Genomic DNA, 18,056 nt, shown 5'->3' with positions numbered 1-18,056 from the left:
ATTTTGAGGACGAAGTGAAGACCAAAGAGAAAGTTCAGAAAATACCATACATTTGTGTAGGCGTATAGAATAAGCAGACATGATGACATGTAGCTTACTACTAGGCCTTTCTATACTCTATTATTTTCTTATTTTCGGGGGTGGTATGGTTTTGACTGAACACAGCCAAGTGACTCCCTCGCATTGGTCCTTTTTTCACTCTCGAGAAACGTGAGCCCGCATGCAGTCGAAAAGGCTGACTGACACATTGATCGAAAGTCAGAGTTTTGCATTCGGTTTGAGCTCACAAATGGCCTAATGTTCGGCTATATTGGCCTATGTTCTTCCCATTATTAGAGCTAGGCCAGGGCGAACAAGTGCAATAATAAGTTATCCTTCGGGTAATAAATGTCTTACCTCAATAAATTCAAACAGGTGTGAATTTATAAAGACTATGTTGACGAGGAATAACATGTCTATTTGTGGGCATTGGATGTTTTCGAACGATAACCATGGTAGGTTTATGTGATGGGCACGAGGACAAGGTTGGTACATTAGACTGCACCGTCGGTGAAGGGGTGCGGTTGGTCAACAATTTAATGGAGTTGAGAAGATGGCGAGTACAAAGCAGTCTATATTTTGTATATTTGTATTACAATTCCGAACGACATGCTGCCTGGCCATAACAGTTCAATCAAAAGCCTACAGACAAATATCAGTCATTTTCATTCAATGGAAGTGTACCACTGACACCCAGTGGAAGGTGCACGGTACTGTCAAAATAAATGCATTAGGTTACACAGGACTTTTTCATCTTTAATTAGCGCTGATTTGACACAGGTGCGGTAACCCCACCTGTTCTCAATGATTGGTCTATGCTTGGACATTTTTGTCATATAAATGTTTGTATTTCGGTTTAAGAAATTCAGTGGGTCTGCGAAGCCGCCAAAGTACATTCAGATTGCAAGGTCACAAATGGAGTTTCTGCAAAAATCTCCGTGGTTGGTCGCGACCCTCCTGTCAATTTCTTTACTTGCTGATTGTTATCAGCCTTTTAATCCTCGTGGTTATGGTTATAAAGATGCCAGTCTGGCCCAATCCTTTAAACCGAGTGCAGAGCCAACCAGTCCTCCTAGGACGAGAACAGTCCTCGTGAAGTGCCACGAAGATTCTCTTGAAGTCGTGGTGAAAGCTGACCTATTTGACATGGGCATTCTGGTGGACGGCAGCGATTTGCACCTAGGTTCCAATAAAATGGGTAGCAAGGGCGTTGAAGATTCTTGCAGTGCGGTTTCAACGGGGGAGGCTGAGTTTATCATCTTTGCCCAGTTGACCGCATGTGGAACCAAACTCGCAGTAAGTTAAGAATTTCTGCTTAATTTAAGTTAATCATGTCACAGATCTAGGCTAATTAGGTTCACGTATTACATTTTTTATACAAAGCTATGAGACTCTTGCAGGGGGGCTGAGCCAAAGGGCTATCTAAAGAATGTCCTGAGAACGCTTCCATGGACAGGAAGGTATCCATGGACTCCGCAGCTACAAATGGTTTCGTGAATCCATGGCTACATGGACAGAAAGGGGCACACCGCCCAAGGCCATGATAAACTCGGCAAAAAGAGAAACGTACCTTTTTCAGGACCCTGTCTTTCAAAGAATTCGTAAAAATCTGAATAACTTCACAGATCTTAATTTGTAAAATGTTTAAATGCCGTTTCCCATGCTTGTTCAATAAACAATTAATGAACATGCACCTCTGGTATGGTCATTAAGACACTAACAGCTTACAGATGGTAGATAATTAAGGTCACAGTTATGAAAACTTAGGACACTGAAGAGGCCTTTCTACTGACTCTGGAAAAACACCAGAGGAAAGATGCCTGGAGTCCCTACTAATCTGCGTGAACGTGCCTTAGGACTGCAGATGGGGCCAGGGAAATAAATTGCAGTGTCCATACTGTGAGACGCCTAAGACAGCTCTACATGGAGACAGGACGGACAGCTGATCGTCCTCGCAGTGGCAGACCACGTGTAACAACACCTGAACAGGATCGGTACATCTGAACATCCCACCTGCGGGACAGGCACAGGATGGCAACAACTGCCTGAGTTACACCAGGAACGCATAATCCCTCCATCAGTGCTCAGACTGTCCGCCATAGGCTGAGAGGCTGGACTGAGGGCTTGTAAGGCAGGTCCTCACCGGCAACAACGTCACCTATGGGCACAAACCCACCGTAGGACTGAGAAAAAGTGTTCTTCACTGACGAGTCATGGTTTTGTCTCACCAGGGGTGTTGGTCGGAATTGTTTTTATCGTCGCTGGAATGAGCATTACACCGAGGCCTGTACTCTGGAGCATGCTCGAGGTGGAGGGTTTGTTATGGTCTGGGGCAGTGTCCCAGCATCGGACTGAACTTGTCATTGCAGGCAATCAACGCTGTGCGTTACAGGGAAGACATCCTCCTCCCTCGTGTGGTACCCTTCCTGCAGGTTCATCCTGACATGACAATGCCACCAGCCATACTACTCATTCTGTGCATGATTTCCTGCAAGACAAGAATGTCAGTGTTCTGCCATGGCCAGCGACGAGCCCAGATCCCCATTGAGCACGTCTGGGACCTGTTGGATCGGAGTGTGAGGGCTAGGCCCCCCCCCAGAAATGTCTGGGAACTTGCCGGCGCCTTGGTGGAAGTGGGGTAACACCTCACAGCAAGAATTGGCAAATTTAGTGCGGTCCATGAGGAGATTCACTGCAGTACTTAATGCAGCTGGTGGCCACACCAGATACTGACTTGATTTTTGACCCCCCCCCCCCCCCCCCCTTCAGTGACACATTATTCAATTTCTGTTAGTCACATCTGTGGAACTTGTTCAGTTTGTCTCAGTTGTTGCATCTTATGTTCATACAAAGATTTACACTTAAAGTTTGAAAATAAATGCAGGTGACAAAACATTTTCTTTTTTTGCAGAATTTATATTGTTAGCCTAAGGTTTGTATTCGGGAGTTAAGTGTTTTAATATCTGCATATACACAGCAGTCAATGCTCAAATTGCAACTTGAGGAAACAAATTAGCTGAACTTCCTTTATGACTCTTCAAGCTGCACATGTAACACACCTAACCACTCCACCTCTTCCACAGTTTATGGAGACGGAGCTGGTTTATTCCAATATTCTCAGCTATTCACCTGTACCCTCTTCTGGTGTCGTCAGATTTGATTCGGCTGTGATTCCCATCGAATGCCATTACGGAAAGTGAGTTACCTGTAGTAAACATTGATAGTTACTATTTTGATATGTGTTTTTAAACACTGATGTGAATGTGTTTAGGAGGTATGCTGTTGACAGTGCTGCCCTGGCTCCCACCTGGATCCCCTTTACCTCAACAGTGACTGCTGAGGACTATCTGCAATTCAGCCTCCGCCTCATCACGGGTAGGCTTTGTTTTGTTCACTTCATTAAGTTGTACATTTTCAGTTATTCAAGGACCTTAAACTTTTCACACAAACATGTACTCTAGTGTGTAAGTTGCCAGCGTAGACCAGTGTCATGTTAGCAGCATAAACCATTTGATAATGTTTGCATCAATGGGTCAAATGAAGTGATCTCCTTTCAATGTGACTGGTGTATTATGTAAAATTCAAACATCAGGTATTAAACACTAGTATAAGCATCCCCAAATGGCTCTGTTGCACATGCTCATCCCCACCTTCTCTACAGATGACTGGCGCTCTGAAAGGGGATCAAATGCCTACTTCCTGGGTGAAACCATACACCTGGAGGCAGCTGTCACCATGGGCAACCACATGCCCCTCCGTGTGTATGTGGACCATTGTGTGGCCACAGCAACTCCTGACGCAGACTCCAACCCTAGACACAACTTCATAGAGTACTACGGGTAAGGTCATCTAGAAAGTATTGACTGGTGATGGTTGCTTCAGCTTGCCATAGTATAGTAGGATACATTTCCTGTCTCCAATGCTTGGCTGTTGGCTCACAACTGTGGTTGGGTAAACAACTGTAGAAAGCCATCTAGTTGGCTAATTCCATTCCCTAACCACCTAGCTCCCTGTCTTGCCTAATTAGATGCTTCACTGATGCCCAGCTGACCGGCTCTAATTCACGGTACATGCCCAGGGTCCAGGATGACAAGCTGCATATCATGCTGGATGCCTTCAGGTTCTACCAGGAGGATTCCAATATGGCAAGTGCCCACTCCTTTTATTTTTATTTATTTTATTTTTTGTCTTGTGTTCTGCACCTTTTTGGCCATTCTGATCTCCATTCTGTCACACCAGATCTTCATCACCTGCCATCTGAAAGCTGTCCCTGCCATGTTTTCTGTGAAATCAACGAGTCGAGCGTGCTCCTTCATTGAGAACAGGTATGAGATGGGGCATCCTGCCTCTTGTTAAAACCGAAATTTAGGATGGCTGCAAACATTAATGGGTTTCTTCATTAGCACTGCCAGGGGATTTCATTCTGTACAATATTGACTGTAGAAGTAGACCTTAAAAATAATTGTCAGGTTAATGGATGGATACTGTAAAGTATTTACTGTGCATGGCCTTAATGAGGGCAAGTTATTTAACTTTGCGCTGCAATCGAACCAGATCTTCACTCATTCCAGCTGGAGGTCAGCAGATGGGAACGACCAGGTCTGTATAAGTTGTGCAGTCTCCAAACGCTTTGCGGAGTCTATTGCCCCCATGACTACAACCAACACTAAGACTACTACTCCCAAACCAAATTCATCCAGTTTCCAGTTTCGCACAGAGCAGCTCCAAAAGGTTGAGCCCAGATCCAAAAAGCCTTACTCTGGTGACTGGAAGAGGGGAACGGACACAACAGGTGGGTTACGGATGAAGCAAAGCCAATCAGAGGCAACCTAGATGCATTGCATGCTTAGTATGTATTGGCTATTGCTCCAGACTATGCTTTTCTCCCATGTGACTTTTGGTTGCATATTTTAAGATTAACAGTTCAGCAATGTGCTCTAGCTAGAAAACAGGAAAAAGATTTGGAACACTTCTTGAACTGTTTGAATGTCATTGACAACCAATAAATGTTTTCTAAAATTAACTTGAGGTTTAGCTAAATCAGAATGTAATTTCAGAGTGGAGCAAGACTACCATCTTGGGGCCCCTGATTGTTGTCCCTACTAAGGAAGTTATCACCTTGGCAACGGTCTCCACGACACTCCGCTCAAAAATGACATTGGGTGAGACCGTAGACTCGGCAGCAGTCCATTCCAAAGAGCTGCAGGAAGCTACAACTGTTGTGCCAGCAGACATCTCTACGGCACCGGCGGTACTTGCAAAAGTGAAGGCAGGAAATGCACACTTTCTGAATGAGAAAGGCACTGCTGTGAACACCATGAAAGTCTTTCCAGTCACACAAGATGGCATCTCACTGGATTGAAGGGTGCTGTGCAGGAAGTCTACTGTGGAACTTGAACGCAATTGACTCTAGGATGGCAATTGACCAACCCTTGGCTTAAACCACTAACTAAGTTCTAGGTCCTTTTTAAAGAATTAATATGAATTCAAATTGTTTTGAAGAATGTTGTTGCTCATCTTCTGTTCCATTTCACATTACCATGGCCAATGCAAATAAATGTTAGATCCTTAGTTTGCTTATTTGATTTTGTTTTTAGCTATTCAGTTAATTTATCAGTTTGCATCAATGCTTGCCCCTGGATCATTAACAGTCAAGCAATAGGATTGTCAAATGATGGTTCTGGGGTGGTTTAGCAGTCTAAGCCGCTGCCTCTGGAGCACGTACAATGTTCTGCTGCCAGCATGGGTTAGTCTGACCCACTGCTCTCAGCACTCCAACCTGTCATGTAGCAGGTGTAAAATATGACTCGTATGTAGCATAAGGAACTGGAAGATTTATGAAATGCGTGACTCCCTGCATTCATGACCAAGCGTGAAGGTGGCATTTACCACATACGACTGGGCAAAATCTATTTAAATGCCCATCTAGTAAATACCAGTGGGAAATGACTCATTCCTGAGTGCTTAATTCACCTAAGGAAATTCCCTGCTTTTCGGGCAGTTGAAATTAACAGAACGCTTTAAGGTTATTGAACACAATTTATTTACACGCATGATGGCTGTACTTTTTATGGTATCTGCTTGTTGCCCATTAAAGCCATTTTATGCTTTAAATGTGCTCAAGGCTCTGTAGGGAGGGTGTGATGAAATGGCAGAGCCTCCGGAGGACATCAAGTGCCACATTGCTGTGTGCCTCCCAAATGTTGCAATGTGGATGTAACCGGTGTGAAATGGCTAGCTAGTTAGCGGGGTGTGCGCTAATACCGTTTCAATCGGTGATGTCACTCGCTCTGAGACCTTGAAGTAGTTCCTCTTGCTCTGCAAGGGCTGCGGCTTTTGTGGAGCGATGGGTAACGGTGCTTCGTGGGTGACTGGTGTGCAGAGGGTCCCTGGTGCGACCCCCAGGTAGGGGCGAAGAGAGGGACGGAAGCAAGATTGTTACATGGAGGGCTCTGCCTTGACTTGATGCTAGGTGGGGGTGGTAGGTCCTGTATAAACAAATTCACAAACAGCTCGGTGCAGTGCAAGACGTATGAATGCCCTGACTTCTGCAGAGGCCGTATCACTGTCAACGCAGACGGATTGACAATAGTGAATGTATTCAAATGGTATTTAGAACTTTCCAACTGGTAATTTCCACCTTCCCACTTGGTTACGAATGCAGCATTAGCACTGGTCTTTGGCGCGGACCCAGAAGTAATTTGATTTATTAGGATCCCCATTAGCTGACGCTAATGGCGACAGCTAGTCTTACTGTGGGTTGACACATGAAAAGACATTACAGATTGACTTTACAATTAACATATTTAAAACATGTTTTACACGCTATATATACGAAAGTATGTGGACGCCCCTTAAAATTAGTGGATTCGGCTATTTCAGCCACACCCGTTTTGAGAGGTGTATAAAATCGAGCACACAGCCATGCAATCCCCATAGACAAACATTGTCAGTAGAATGGCCTTACTGAAAAGCTCTGTGACTTTCAATGTTGCACCGTCATAGGATGGCACCTTTCCAACAAGTCAATTAGTCAAATTGCTGCCCCGGTCAACTGTAAGTGCTGTTATTGTGTAGTGGAAATGTCTAGGAGCAACATTGGCTCAGCCACAAAGTGGTAGGCCACACAAGCTCACAGAACGGGACCACCGAGTGCTGAAGAGCGTAGCGTGTAAAAATTGTCTGTCCTCAACACTCACTACTGAGTTCCAAACTGCCTCTGGAAGCAACGTCAGCACAATGATTGTTTGTTGGGAGCTTCATGAAATGGGTTTCCATGGCCGAGCAGCTACTCTGGAGCAATGGAAATGCGTTCTCTGGAGTGATGAATCCCGCTTCACAATCTGGAAGTACGACAGGCGAATTTGGGTTTGGCAGATTCCAGGAGAACGCTACATGCCCCAATACAAAGTGGCAACTGTAAAGTTTGGTGGAGGAGGAATAACGGTATGGGGCTGTTTTTAATGGTTTGAGCTAGGCCCCTTAATTCCAGTGAAGGGAAATATTAACGCTACAGCATACAATGACATTCTAGACGATTCTGTGCTTCCAACTTTGTGGCAACAGTTTGGAGAAGGCCCTTTCCTGTTTCAGCAGTACAATGCCTCTGTGCACAAAGCGAGGTCCATACAGAAATGGTTTGTCGAGATCGGTGTGGAAGAACTTGACTGGCCTGCACAGAGCCCTGACCTTAACTCCATTGATGAGATGGTTTTGATTGAGCTGTTTTGAATGAACTGCTGTACATTGAGCTACCGTACCACAAGAGTTTGGACTTCTGTTTTGAAGACATTGTTTATTTTTATAAAAGATACCGATGATAGGTGTAGTGTTGCTTCATGCGTGGTATGCGTGAAGCAACACTAAACCCATCAGTAGGCTAGTGCTTGTCAAGCAATAAAAAAAAAGAGCAATGGGCACTGTGTCCCGGTTTTGTTGCGTTCAAGCCCTTCCCATTGAGTAGTAGTTTGTAGGCTATGTATGTATCAAGGTGACATCTAGATGGTTATCAATATTTGTTATTTCTTGTGTAGGCTGCTATTCTACTTGAAATTAAATCATGGGAGGGGGAAAAAATGGCCACGTTAGCTACCGCCGGCGACACGACCGCAGCCTAATACCCAGTAGGAAACACTTCCCGTCCGCAGGCACGTTGATACATCACCAGTGCGCTGGTTGCAGTCTTATTGACTTGTCGTGCAGCCCAATCAGTCACGCAAAATGGTCTTGAGTGGCAACAATTCTGCCCAATTAGCTGATTCATTTTTCATACATACACACACACGAACACAGTTTGACACACCCACTCGCCCATATTCTGGTCGCCGTATTGGGCCGCCTCTACCCATACTTGGAAGTAACGGTGTGTGTTTATCTGCCAGGCGTTGCTGACGCCTGCCAGATCTTACAACGCCTGGATAGATTTTATTAAGGGTTATTAATCTGCGATTGCTACAGTCGTGGCCAAAAATAGGGGAACCCTTGCATTTTTGTCAAGTAACTGCAATCAAAATAACTGCAATCTGTTCTGGCAGTTTGGTCCACTCCAAACTGAGCAAACTGCTCTAGTTCTCCCAGATTTGAAGGGTGCCTTCTCCCAACTGCTGTTTTCAGATCCCTCCATACATTTTCAATGGGATTTAGATTTGGACTCCTTGATGACCACTTCAGAACAGTCCAGCGTTTTGTCTTGGACCATTTCTGGGTGTTTTTTGAAGTGTGTTTGAGGTCATTGTCCTGCTGGAAGACCCAATACCTTCAACGGAGACGCTTTCTGACACTGGTTCTGACATTGCACTCCAAAATGCCTTGGTATTCTCCTGATTTCATGATGCCATGCACACGTTCAAGGCACCCAGAACATCACTGGACCTCCTCAATGTTTGGCTGTAGGGAAGGTATTATTTTCTTTGAAGGCTTAATTTTGTTTTGTGTAAACATAGAGATGGTGTGCTTTACAGTATAGCTCTAATTTGGTCTCATCTGTCCACATCAAGGTCTCTGGAGATGAACTTGTAACCTTGAGATTGTCCATGCTTGGCTACAATCTTGTGTCTGACTTCCTCAGATAACTCTCTGGTTTTATTTATTTTCTCTATGCTCATTGCGGTACATACAGTGACACAAAACAGGAGAATGAGCCATTTTCTCTATTCAAACTGGTTGAATTAGTAATTTTACATTGCAGGCACCTGCAACTCACCACAACTGACAATAATATTGTCCTGGCCATTTTAGGATTTCTTTGTGAAATTAGCTAACATTTAGTAAATTCAGATTTTGTTTTGTTAAACTGCAAACCAAAGATATATATATACTGTATGTGGATACCAAAATATTGTTTTATTTCAACAGTTTTCCAGAAGAAATTGTGCATTATTTGAAAAAAGTGCAAGGGTACCAATACTTTTGGCCATGACTGTACATGATTTTTTTAAAGATTTTTTTTAACCTTTAATGAACTATATGTAGCCATTGATTCTTGGATAATATAATTTATAAATAATGGCTTATTAGTTCAACTGTATACACCATCAGAACCCAAAATATAATCTTGTTTTACGCCATTATTTGTAAACAATGAAATTGTAAACAAACACTGTATAGCTTCAAACATTGTTTAAACTATCATTTTGATCTCATAGCTGGTCAGTCCTTGCATCCATAGCTTTATCTATGAATTTGGGGGGTTACATTGGATTTCTCCAGCTTCGTCCCTAAACTATTTACGCAAAAGGTGGCGCAGAATCTGTTTTGTTTGAACTGCAGAATGCACCTTTAAGTCCTTGTCATGCAGGTTGTTGATAGCCTATGAATGGAGATGCAGCATTACTTCTTCCCATCGTTTCTACATTGCATGGAAGATTGGCCTGCGCTGTTTCTAATCCCCATGGAACATTGGCCTGCGCTGTTTCTAATCCCCATGGAACATTGGCCTGCGCTGTTTCTAATCCCCATGGAACATTGGCCTGCGCTGTTTCTAATCCCCATGGAACATTGGCCTGCGCTGTTTCTAATCCCCATGGAACATTGGCCTGCGCTGTTTCTAATCCCCATGGAACATTGGCCTGCGCTGTTTCTAATCCCCATGGAACATTGGCCTGCGCTGTTTCTAATCCCTATGGAACATTGGCCTGCGCTGTTTCTAATCCCTATGGAACATTGGCCTGCGCTGTTTCCACTCCCCATTTAACATTGGATGCTAGAGTGCTTGTTCTAAACAGGTAGACAATTGTCAAGAATGAGAACGTAAAAACAACACACATTTCTGTGAAAATATACTTTTGGGTAACCAAGATTAGTCTACTTCGTGACTGTTAAGTACCATAGGTCAGTGTACGCCCAAAACGGGTGTCAAGACCATGGAGAGCCAGCCACTCACGATAGCCGTCGAAGGCCTACGATAGGCTTGTTGTAGTTGCACCAGAGTTATCACTCATCTACAACAAGACCGAACATAAACTGTAGCCTATCGATTTCTGGGTTTATCATTACTGATCTTGAGTACAACTCAGACAACAAATTGATCTCTCCGTCCGCCGGCGCCAACTGTTTACCTGTAACAGTTACTGTATCTCATGACAACCCTCCAACAATTGGCCATTGGGTGCTCGCTAATGATTTAATAGCAGGCAGATAATTGCTCATTTGGATTTAATGCCCTGAAAGTGGACCCTGAAGTGCACTCCAAAGGCACTTAGTCTTTGGATGATGCAATGAGTTGACTATTTCAACAAAGCACATTTTAAAAGGCCCGTAGCCTAGATATGTATTCCAGTCAATACTATCTACAATGGTCTGGCGATGGTTGTTTTGAACCTAAAGAGAAAATTGACCAAAATAAACGCTCTATATGCATAAAAGGCCTAATTTGATTAACCACAACCAATGTTGTACCCTAGTGATGGAGGTCATCCGTTTATAATCAGACACAGAAATGACATTACAAGCATTTGGCTCAGTGAGCTTGCTATGTAAACACGTTCGGAGAGACAATATGGATGACAATTCCAGATTCATTTTTCAACACCGCATGTTCAGATGCTACGGCTCACCCAGTGCTATCGATCTATGGTTTTGGCTCATTGCACATTGCCTCTAGTAAACTATAGCGTACGTCGTTCCAACCAACTTGACATATTTACAATCAAAACAGAAGACTTCTAGCATTTTCTTTAAGAATAATGTGTCTTTATCTCAAAGGTCACACGCCGAGCTTTACATTTTTCTCCTTATTTGTTATAACCATTGGACATGCGCTCCGAAACTGTGGAGAGATCCTTTGCAGAGACGACCAAATATGCTGCGCGCACGGTAACGACAGTGTCGTCGTCGGCTGTTGCAGGCACACGGTTCACAGCACCTTCTACAACATCGCAATGGTTACGCGGAAACTCTCCGGGGTCCTCCTTTTGCTCCTTCTGTTTGCCCTGGGCTACTTCATTCAGCGGATTGCCTGCTCGAGACCCAGGCGACAGCTTGACAGCCATGATCCGCACCCGCTCCTCAACGGACGGATAACGGTATCTCAGGACCCGCTCCTGGAGAGCTACACATCGCATAGCCTTGCTACTGACCTAGCTCCCCCTGTCTCTCTACCCGCCTACGATGAGGTGAAGTACTTGCCAACATATGAGGAGACCGTGCGGGAGGGAGACAGAGGTCGGTTGGAGACCACGGAGCAAGCGGGACAAGAACAGGAACCGGACACGTCCACCTGCGCCTCTCCAACAGTATGTCATCGCTGAGAGAACCAGGCTAACTGACCTTCACTGTCAGCATAATGACGTTTGATAACTCTCACAAGTGTTGTTTAGAGCCTATTATGTTAAACTAACACAAATTAATCAAATCAGTCACTCCTGAGTTTTAGTACGCAAGAAGTGCCATATAGCCTTACGCAAAACTGTAATAGGTGTGAAAGAGGCCTTACATGTTTAGGTGGGGAAAAAATATAGCATGTAGGGAAGACATTTTATTAGATACAAGACGTATATATATTAGGTTATAGGTCTACATAAAAGATGAAAAGTGAATTTGACCATTTGGGGTGCTTTTTTACGCACTGCTCCCCAAAGTCCATAATGACATGTTCATTATTAGGTCTATAGGCGACTTAACATTATTTATGACCATATTTCTCAGAGGAAATAATCTGATACAAACGTATTAAACTTAGTTGGAAAAAAATGTCATAGGCTGATTTAAAGTCAATTGAATAGCTTCGTGGATTGATTTCGTTTCCATGTAGTCTATTGCACTGTGACAACCTTTTAAAGAAACACATTGATCATAGTGAAATGTGATCTTCATCCGTAAACAATAAAAACAAATTATCATCATTTGTCAATAACTTTTGACATATCCTATCATTGCAAACATTACAAACCCATTGACTTGACTGATTTTGATCGTAGATACTGCACTGTCTCTTTAATATTGTCTTGAACGTCCTCTGATGGTAGTTTGAGCAGGTGTGCCACCTTTTGGAAGCCCTCTATAAGCCCAGCACCGGTCACAGCAGAGCAGGGCTGAACGAACCAGTCCCGCTCAGCGCTCATCGTCCTCAGGTGAAAGCGCTCCGTTATCTCCGTGACGGATACGGCTTCGGGAAGGTCCTGCTTGTTGGCGAGGATGACCACAGGCAGACCCCGTAAGAATTCACTCCTCAGGGCGTGATCTAGTTCCCGCCGGGCCTCGTCCAACCGGCGCCTGTCGGAACTGTCCACCACGAACACCAGTCCAGCAGTGTCCTGATAGAAGCTCTTCCAGTAGTGCCTCATTGTATTCTGGCCGCCCACGTCCCACACGGTCAGAGCAACTGTCTCCCTCTTCTTTTTGGCTTCTATCATCTCCACATTGAAGCCGATGGTGGGAACGGTATTGACCGATTCGTTATATTTCAGTTTGTAAAGAAGGGTTGATTTCCCCGCTGAGTCGAGACCCAATAGGAGAACTCGGGCCTCGGGTTGGGGTCTCGATCCCCGCTGTCCCATGTGTGGTAAAGCGTAACCCGACTACTTGGCAAAGACGCAAGTCAGGGAGAGGCAGTGATATCACCTTATGTCACTGTTCTCTGCCTCGAGCTGCGGTGTTTACCCAGTGCGTTGCCTTTCTGTTACCAGGTAAGCGATTACATGCTACCTATAAACCTTTCGTTCACCGATAAGCAAGGGTCAAAGTATGTCCTATATGAAGCAAGATATGACTGTTGTTTGGTTAGGAACTTATCCACCAAATGAGCCAGTTTAGCGTGAATCAAATCAGTGCGCTGTTGACACAAACAATACAATGTGACACATGCGCAGGTTTAAAAGCCTCATGTTTTTATCACACTTCACATGTTAAAATCCTCCATGTGCATGGTATTTAACCTGCTCTAAAGACACATTGAAGCGTCACCTCGAATTGTTTGACCTTTACGTAAAGTTGAACAAAGTATACGCATGGAGACGAACGCACGCACCCTCTATATCATCAGATAACAGTATATCATATATATCATTATGTCATTCAGATGTACTTAAGGCCAAGGCAACCATTGGTTATGTCATGTATAAACTAGCCTATAGCTAAAATAATATATGGGCCATTAGGACACCATATAGAATATATTGCATTTTCCATTTCAATCTGACAGATACAGATACCTTAAATCACAATAAAACCATCAGGCAGGCAATATAACTTACATTATAGTTACATATCAAACAATGGAGAACAATTCCAAAGATGTTTAGATGAAAGAAAGAGAGAGAAATAAAGAAATAACACATTTTTGCTTGGTTCTCAGTTGCTGCCTGTAGCCTTCAGGCCTAGTATTACATTTAAACTAACTGGTCATATTCAGTTGCAACACAATCTCACACTCAATTAGTGCAAATATGTACAGAAAGTTTTTCAGCAGATTTTGTGCGTTTTTGTGTGGCTTAATTAGTGTGAAAATACAAAAAAAAAGTGTGACTTAATTCGTAGGAAAATACATTTTTTCAACTTCATTCATAGGAAAAATCATTTTTGGGGGGCAAACTTAGGAAAAATCTTTTGAAAGTTATTGGAGCAGTGCATTTTGGGCAGTGGTGTTCTACACTGCTTTTTTTGTCCCACATTTATTTATATATATATATATATATATAAAATGTTAACAACCCAATATTGTTAATCGACCAGGTTATCACTGAAATACTTATAATAAAATAGTAGCCTTATGTTTTCTTGTTTTTATTTATGCCAATTATGTTTTCTATGCTTGTTTTTGCTTAATACTATGGGATACTGGTGCTAGTCAGATTTTATGAGGGTTTCCAGATTGGAGTAAAAAGCTGTATTTGTCTGTTTTTTGTGGTATCGATAAAGGTATTTGATTGGAGAATGGGGATACATTTTCATGATTTGAAAATAATTCATCAATAAATGTGGGGAAACGGAATACCTGCAAAGAAAAATCTGTTTGGTTTAAATTCCCCTGGTGCAGCTGCATGGTATTTGCAACTATAACAAGTCTGGACTATGATCAATTAAGCCATATCATTGCAGTTGAACAGGTTCATGTAAAATAATGAATTATGTTGGTTTACACTTATGGCACTTCCAAGGCCGTTCCATGATGATTATTACCATCGTGTCAATCATGTTATGTACTTAGGCTATTGTAACAAGGCATTATAGGCCTACTGCCTCTGCCCAGAGGAATACTAGGCTTTCATGGTAATGGCCGTTAGAGTTAACTTTGCCACGTATGAGCCCTGTCTAGAGTCCCTGTTGAAGCTTTCACTTTCTTCTGCTACATTGGTGGCAGCGGTGGGATCACATCCAGCTCACGCCTATTTATGTGATCTAGTGTTGGGAAGCATTCTGTTTTCAACATTGTGTTGGGTGTAATTACATTGATATACTTAGTGAACAATGGTTAAGAAACAATGGGTGTGATGAATAGAAGTAGTAATTACAGGTGTAATCAAGCCTTACATCAAAGTTTCCCAAAGCTGAATGGAAAGTGTTATGCCCTGAACAGTTATTCAGAAGAACATCCTCTGTGACTGTCTCATTTAAATAAGTTAACTCACTAGTGTGGACCCAAAACAAACATATTTTACACATTTACAAACGACCTGTTTAAAGTGTTATTACAACCATGGTGTTCTGTTGTTACTGAAGCTTATACAGCTAATAACCTGACAATGATCCACATCATATGGGTAGGCAAATCATGTAAGTGTGTTATGCAGCAAAACACAACTATCATTTATTTAGGATGCAAACCAGTAATATGAATCACTGTTGATCCATCCTGTTCTGTTCTAATGAGATGGCTGTAGGATTTTCTACGGCCTTGAATGGAGGCCTTTCCCAGTCAGGAAGGACGAAGCTAGGTCCCTCTTGGTTCTCATTGGTGAAGACTGAACTGAAGTTAGGGGTTATATGTCAGACTCTCCTATACCACTTTGCCCAACATGTTATACCCCTGAGGTTGTAAATAAATCCTTTTTAAGGTGATATAACTTGTATCATTATTATAGGCCTGTGAAACCCATAGCCGAATGGCTTTCAGACTGAGAATTTCTCACTGGAAGTTGCTGCTGACATTGAACATAGCTTAGGGTTAGGGTATTTAATTCATTTCATACTCTCCTATGCCACTACTCCCAACATCCTATACCCCATAGGTTGTAAATAAACCCTTTTTAAAGTGATATAACTTGTATCATTATTATACTGTAGGACTGTGAACCCCATAGCTGAATGGCTTCAGACTGAGCATTTATTTATGGAGAGCAATTTCCGTTTTATAACAGGCAGTGTCCATTTATTTACAGTAGTGTGTTGGTTAATTATTGCTTTCTTCAGTGGAAATACAGAATGTGTATAAAAATGCCAAATATATCAAAAGCTGAATCAAGCAGAGATGTACGACTATTTAACCATGTTAATCATTACTGAAAAATGCAAACTACAAACATTTAACCAGTTATAGATAATGAATACATGACAACTAGACACAGATATTTGATAAATTATTCATACAAAATTCAAGAGTTGGCTATAACATGAGTACAAACAATGTGAGTGTGTGTATATGTGTGTAAATGCTCCTGTGTGTGTTTTATCATTTCTCATCATAAAAACGTATCCCCATTCCCCAATCAAGTATTTTCATCGATACCACAAAAAAACAATGAAAAAGTGGAGCCTTGTAACATAGAAAACAGTATTGGCATTAAAAAAAGAAAGAACATAAAGCTACTGTTATATTACAATTATTTTGGTGACAACCTGGTTGATTAGCAATATTGTGTTGTTAACACGTTACTTTTAAAAATATAAATGTGTGTCAATGTGAAATAAACAAAAAATGTTCCCATGTCATTGGATTTAGGATAAAAGCTGTGTGAAAAAATACGAAATTCCCTTAAATCCAATCCGTTTTCCACGTTGATTCAATGTCATCACATTTCATTATTTGGTTGAAATGTCATGGAAACAACGTTAATTCAACCAGTTTTTGCACGGTGGAATTTCTATCGTCAAACTGTAAATGCCAAAGGGTCCCATCAAGTTGCTGACTACAAATACAGCCCACCACTAAACAGAAACAGATGAATGTATTTCCAAACTCAGGCTGGAAAGAGAAAAAGACATACACGACAATCAAACCCTGGTTGTGTTGATTGATTTCGTTACAGTAGTTGGCTGGTAGCCAGACATGTCAAAAACATCTAATGAAAAGGTCAAGTCGAAGTTCATGGTTCTGGCTCCTGCCCTTGGCATATCTCTTCAGTTTTACTGATACCATTGTTTCCCTTACAAAAAAAGATTGCAGTCAGAGTGCAGTATAACTGCAGTATGCTGAAAATACTGCATCCAAATAATAGTTTTTTTTACCACAGTCGACCGCAGTTACTGCGCTTTTACAGTTTCAAAACTGCAATCTTTTTTTTACAAGGGTTGAGATGAGAAGACTAGTAACCTAAATAAATAAATAAATAATAATAATAAGTTTCTTTGCTGTCGTCAATGTAGACATAAATGTTCTCATCCACATGACGGCGGCATTGTATCTTTTTCTGCCAGCTGGTGGCCCAGGACTGCATGTGTGCCAAGATAATCCACTTTATCGAGCCTATTATGAAGTCCATTCCATAGGTTTTTAAATAGTTGACACATGAATTGTGCTTAAATATGTTTTCACTGAATAGGCAGGCCTATGAACATACTGGTTAAAATGAAACTTGCTCATGCTGGATAACACGTCAAAGAAAATGTAGGATAAATGTGCGCAAAGAACAATGGCACAATGAATGGACTAAATCGACTCCAGAGTGGAGGCACCTGATTAGGCTGTGCTTCCAAGCATGCATTTTCATCCACAAATATTAGATTAATTCATGATAATACAACGTTTGGTGTATTAACCTTAGGACAGTGGATGGTAGATAACAATCTGCTGGATAACAGAGAGAGTAATCAATCCAATGTAATCCTTTTTCTCACTGGTCAGTGCAAGGTGGTGCGGTCAAGCACATCCCCCTGAAATTTCTCTCAATCACTGATCTTCTGTCCATTTGAGAGACACACCGCACAAATACGCCGCAGCGATTACGCACGATTGCGCAGAAGCCCGAGATGCACCCTACTAGAGAAGGCTAAACTTTCTCATGAATAGAGACCAATTTAAAACCATAGACGTCCCTATTTTTCAGGATCTTGTATTTTTCTCTCTCGGCTTCATCCAAACTCCACCCGTCGGGTCATCCATTACATACACTAGTCCCGTGTCCCGGCGGCTGTAGTGCCATGAGTGGGGTCGCGTACTCCTCTCATGAATCCCGGCGTCATGAGAGAGGTCCGGCCTCTTCACCGTCTCTTGGAACCGGATAGTAAGGGCACGTGTGGAGCTTTCGTTCATTTTCTGATACACTGAATTGCGTTTCACGGGCGCCCGAGCACCAAAGCACTGGAACAGCTCCCACACCTCTACCACAGTCGGCTTGGATCCGCGCTGACCCATTCTTCAAAAC

At 42.5% G+C, this 18,056-nt stretch overlaps 2 protein-coding genes across 2 annotated transcripts; one reads left to right on the top strand and one right to left on the bottom strand.

Annotated features, from left to right (window-relative positions):
* The first annotated feature begins 592 nt into the window (after positions 1-592).
* On the top strand, positions 593-4,872 carry LOC120019881 (zona pellucida sperm-binding protein 3-like). Its single transcript, XM_038963292.1, has 8 exons — positions 593-599; positions 1,061-1,335; positions 3,123-3,235; positions 3,311-3,414; positions 3,701-3,878; positions 4,067-4,179; positions 4,274-4,364; positions 4,611-4,872. The coding sequence occupies exons 1-8, from the start codon at positions 593-595 to the stop codon at positions 4,870-4,872; spliced, it is 1,143 nt and encodes a 380-aa protein (XP_038819220.1).
* A 7,164-nt stretch (positions 4,873-12,036) lies between these two features.
* On the bottom strand, positions 12,037-13,104 carry arl14 (ADP-ribosylation factor-like 14). Its single transcript, XM_038963620.1, has one exon. The coding sequence runs from the start codon at positions 13,032-13,034 to the stop codon at positions 12,420-12,422; it is 615 nt and encodes a 204-aa protein (XP_038819548.1). The 5' UTR covers positions 13,035-13,104; the 3' UTR covers positions 12,037-12,419.
* Positions 13,105-18,056: the final 4,952 nt, after the last annotated feature.

This window comes from Salvelinus namaycush, chromosome 25 (assembly GCF_016432855.1).
Source record: "Salvelinus namaycush isolate Seneca chromosome 25, SaNama_1.0, whole genome shotgun sequence".
Classification (NCBI taxonomy): Eukaryota; Metazoa; Chordata; class Actinopteri; order Salmoniformes; family Salmonidae; genus Salvelinus; species Salvelinus namaycush.
The sequence above is the reverse complement of the archived record's forward strand: the minus strand, read 5'-3'. Positions and strand labels throughout refer to the sequence as shown.